The sequence below is a fragment of the Brachyistius frenatus genome, unplaced genomic scaffold (assembly GCF_029030835.1).
Source record: "Brachyistius frenatus isolate BFR_SWC_R1_liver_20210118 unplaced genomic scaffold, ASM2903083v1 Contig_158, whole genome shotgun sequence".
In the NCBI taxonomy this organism is placed as follows: domain Eukaryota; kingdom Metazoa; phylum Chordata; class Actinopteri; family Embiotocidae; genus Brachyistius; species Brachyistius frenatus.
The window spans coordinates 214,422-219,176 of NW_027210757.1; the positions used below are offsets into that span (position 1 = coordinate 214,422).

Here is a 4,755-nt window from a genome sequence, read left to right on the forward strand (position 1 = left end):
TTAAAAGTTAAATAAAATACTAAAATAGAATAGAAAGGGTATACTGAATGCACGAGTAGACATTTTAATGAATATATTTGATTGAAGGTCAGACTAAAAACGTAGGTCTCGAGTCTACTTATAAAAATATCAACTGTGTTTTTAATCTCTTTGTGTGTGTGTGTGTGTGTGTGTGTGCTTTCAACTTGTTGAAATTTCGAGGTTATCTTTCAAGAGACAAATATTGAAACACAGTAGGCTACATTACGCATTTGGAAACTTCAAAAGTCAACTCCAGTCAGAATTGCAATATGGTGTACATATGAATGAAGAAATATTGCCATAGTGTACACATAGAAAGACATAGAAATTAAGAAGGGACATTTTACAATTCATAATTTGATCTTCCAAACCACAAACTCAGTTGATAAAGAGTTCTGATTTCTGGTGTTTCCACTTCTGCTAAAAAGCTTTTAGCAAAGTTTCCCCACAAATAAACCAACCAAACCAAAACGACTGTGTGATAATCAGTTTATTATTTTCAAATGGTACAGTGGTTTTTATAAAAGAATTCCCGTACTAAGGCACATCATACATATAATTGTTATTATATACTTAATATTCTTTGAGAACTACAGCAATAATTTAACTTTCCCATCAGTGAAAGAGAAAAATAATAATAATGGGACCTACACTGCCAAGTCCACTGGGTGGCAGCAAAGCAGCTTTCCTGAGAATACATTCTTCATAGCTTGAGTGACTTCACCACTACCTAGATAAATATTAAATAAGTTAAATATTTTTTTTAAGGCTCCAACATGATACAGACTTCATATTCTTCAGCATAGTGTCTTCTCTACATTAAGTTTCTCGGTCACTACTGGATCTTCAGCGCTTCTCAGTTCATGCTCAGTTTGGTTCTGGCCTAAAAAAAAAAAGAAAAGAGAAACACTTGCATTTAATTTTTGTACCAGTCACCAGTGTCTCTGTTGCGTAGACAACATTCATGATATACATATATAGATATATTGAAATAAAAAATTAAAAAAAAACTCTTACCCTCTGAATAAGAGACTCCAGCCTGTTGAAAAACTCCTTGCCCTTCTGCTTCGGATGCGAGTCGCAGGTTTGGCAGCTTGACTAAAGAGAAACAGGAGAGAAAGTGACTTACTAATGGCCATTTACTACAAAACATGCCACACTGTCATAAATAAATCAAAGCAGTAATAACTTTTTTTTTTTAAATCTCTTACCGCAGAGTTTCCGTCATTGCAGAAGTCCAGTCCTCTCATCTGCAATGGTTTAAAGAAACGTGATAGTTTTAGTTTTGTACTGCGACCCTGGCAGGTTACTTAAAATAAGCTCTTAGATATATTGTTTAAAGGATCAGTGTGTAGGATTTTTAAGGGCATATATTGGCAGAAATGCAATATATTATCCATAATTATGTTTTCATTAGTCTATAATCCACTGAAACAAATAGTTTTGTTTTTGGTACCGTTAAAATAAGCCCTTAATAGCTACATAGGGACCTCAGGTCCTCTTCCACGGTACCAGCCACATTTCGATGGGAGCCCAGAAGGGAAGCCCTCGATCTAGAGTTGGTTTCAATCTGCAGCCACTAGATGCCACTAGATGCCACCAGATGCCACCAGATGCCACCAGATGCCACACACTGCTCCGTGACCGCACGATTCCCACCGCCGACCCGCGTACTTACAGTAAGGGGATGCTGGAGGCTCTTGGACAGTTTCATTTGTTTTCTCTCTGTGGCGTTGAATTGAAACTGCAGAGTAACCCGGAAGCACTGCAAGGCTGACAGACAGCAGCAGTCCTGTAATACAAAGGAAAAACAAAAATTTAAAAAATGCTTGTGAATAAAACACGTATTGATGTTCCTTCCTCTTTGAATTCAACCCCATGGAAAAACAAAGCATTTGTGTTCGTTTTGATTACCTTAACATAGAGTAGTGACCATACAAAGCGAATCAGGTTTAATATCTAGTCGTGATTATCCCACTAAAACTTTTAACATATTGTTGAAAATCCATCACAATCGCAATCATTCATGTAGTGTTGCGTTATTTGTTTAAAATATTCAAATGACACAAGGACTGATAAACTATCTACTGTAAAAAATAAATTAAAAAAAGATATTAAAGTGTTGTATTTTTTTAAACGTAGATCTGATACACTCCCAATCTGTTACATTTTATTTTTTTTTTTTGAGTTTTTAGTTGGTTTAGACTTTTTAACAGTTAATATTATTATAATCCAGTTCACCGTTGATCAATTTAGGAAAAAGTAGAAGTATCGTCCTTTAACTGGCATCAAAACATTTCCAAGAAAGCTGTTGTTTCTGGTTTCATGTCCCTTAGTTGACTTTCCAATCTGATGCACAAACAGCTCTTTTACCTAAACTGAAACTTAACCAAATAAAGTTTCCACTATTTTCAACATAACTTTCTGTTAACCGAAAGGGCAATTGGTGTTTTGTTTTAAGTTTTTCTTTGTAGAAATCTGAGAGAAAATGTTGATGACACGACACAGTTTTTCCAAGTGAAGCTGTTGCTTCTTTTTTGGTGACTCGTGCTGCAACGTGTGACACTCGAGTTACTTCATTTGTAAGTTGGAGAATCTGTGGGTTCAAATTTTTCCCTCAGAGAAGAGATGACATAACAGTTTCTTTCTTATATTTATTCTTAAATTCCCCCACGATGGTGTTTTTTTTTTTTTTTTTTTTTTTGCATTTGACAATCATAAATCTTGATGCAATTATAGTATAGCTCTGTCGTATCATGACTTTCATTTTGGAGTATTAAGTTTTTGTTTTAGCTTCACACGCACTCAGGAATCCTTACCATTTGTGCTTTAAGATAAGATGTAATTTACCATTTAAAAAAAAAAAGCAAAAAAAAGATTGAGTGGAGTGTTTTTTTTTGCCTGCTGTAGAGTTTGTTAGGTGGTGAGGAAGTGTTGGTTTTGTCTGTTCTCTGCTTGATTACTCATCACATTTCACTCAACGGAAGTGTAAGAAAAAGAAAACATGCACGTAGCAAGCTCCCAAGTTGACTCACTCGAGAGCGTGAGACTGACAAGAAAGAAGGCTGAGTACAATTTACAATAATGCAGTTATTGCAACTTATTTTTTTTTTTTATGGATCGTATATTGAGATTGCACAAGCGTAGCATTGCAGTATGCAGTGTTTGCTCTCAACGGGGTCTAATTTTAAATAAACCTGTGAATTTATTCAACTTAATATTGCAGTTCTCATTGAAATGCTTTGATGATCAGAGTATTTTATTTAATCACATTAACTGCTGATTTTTTTTTTTTTAATTTATGGAAAAATCTATCAATAGCGGTAGCCGTGTTTTCATCACAATTAATGCATATAAATAGTTTGTGAAAAAGTTTAAGAGTATTTGCAAATTTTCTATGACACTGTTTAAATTGAAAAAGAATTCACCATTACACACACACACAAAAAAAAGTTAAATTTTTACTGTTATAAATCATGTCCAAGGCTTTATTAATTTGAGAAACTTAGTGTTCCTCAAATAAAAATCAAATGACTAAACATTTTAGGATGTGAGAATTCTTTTGGTTTGGTTTAGCAGCAGTGCCTTAGCACTGATAATTCTCAAAATAATCTGGAGTTCCTTTACATGTATTTTATTGCCATTAACTAGCCGAAGATGTGAAATAAAAAATAAAAAAACATTTTTTTTTTTAATTGCTCTATACGTCGGCAAGTTTAGCCTTTGATCTTCAACTTTTACCGCTGATTAGGAAAGGCTAATCACCCAGCACATTTTGTGACTCCGCACATTATTTGATGTACTCCTACAGTACACGGCAATTAAGTGGGAGAATATCAACAATGAGTAAGCGACCACAAATGTTAAATGTGGTCGTGACCATACTGTCGATATTATTTTCAGCTACAAGTCCGTTTGTGCTTACCTCGATATTCTCCGGTGGAGTATTCACCATCTGCTCGTTGTGCTGCAAGACACAAGCCGAAGAACAACGTATTTAGAAACTGCGTTTACACGTGGTCAAAAACGGGGAAAAAAAAAAAAAAGTAGACGTGGATGAAAACTGACCTGCAGGCTTTCTTTCACACCATTCAGCTGTTTCAGGACTTCTTCTAATTTCCTCCTCTCTGATGTTCTGGTCGTCGACGCCGGAGAGCAACAGCAGACTGCAAAAAGGCAAAAAAGAACCAGCTTCATATTGTCAGAGGCAGTCGACCGGTGTCTCCCAAAGATGCTTTACGATAGATTTACTGGAAATGCAGACGGTCGTGTCGCTTACCTTTTTATACATATCCCTGAGGACACAGGAAAACCACTTGCACAGAGCTGGAAAGCTGCAAGAAACTGGTGTGTGAGTAACATCATTTTCTTTTCCACTGGCAGTCACCACTACGTGATGCGAAAGTGGCGTCAAGCCGCGCGTGCGTGAGGCCCGTACATGCAAGTGTGTGAACGTAAAGCCGTTCGAGTGCACCCGACAGGAAACGGCAGGAAGACGGCACTTCCCATTTTCACTTTGAATCAGTGGAGCCGCAGCTTCACCGTGTCATAGGTACTCTTCGTAGGTGCGGTATTGCCAACCTGATTGTAGTCACTGCATCATGGCCACCTACACACAAGTACAGCAGAGTCAGTAGCAACAACAGGAACTCCTTATTAAGCGTTACGGCCGAACCAAAAGGGAGAAGCGGGGATGATGTAATGTTTTCTCGGCCCGGGAGAAAGTCCACCGAT

At 36.8% G+C, this 4,755-nt stretch overlaps 1 protein-coding gene across 1 annotated transcript; it reads right to left on the bottom strand.

The window, feature by feature from the left end:
- Positions 1-522: 522 nt before the first annotated feature.
- Positions 523-4,328, bottom strand: il21 (interleukin 21). Its single transcript, XM_069716516.1, has 6 exons — positions 4,090-4,328; positions 3,947-3,988; positions 1,700-1,813; positions 1,233-1,271; positions 1,039-1,119; positions 523-904 (listed from the first exon to the last, which is right to left on the bottom strand). The coding sequence occupies exons 1-6, from the start codon at positions 4,216-4,218 to the stop codon at positions 878-880; spliced, it is 432 nt and encodes a 143-aa protein (XP_069572617.1). The 5' UTR covers positions 4,219-4,328; the 3' UTR covers positions 523-877.
- Positions 4,329-4,755: the final 427 nt, after the last annotated feature.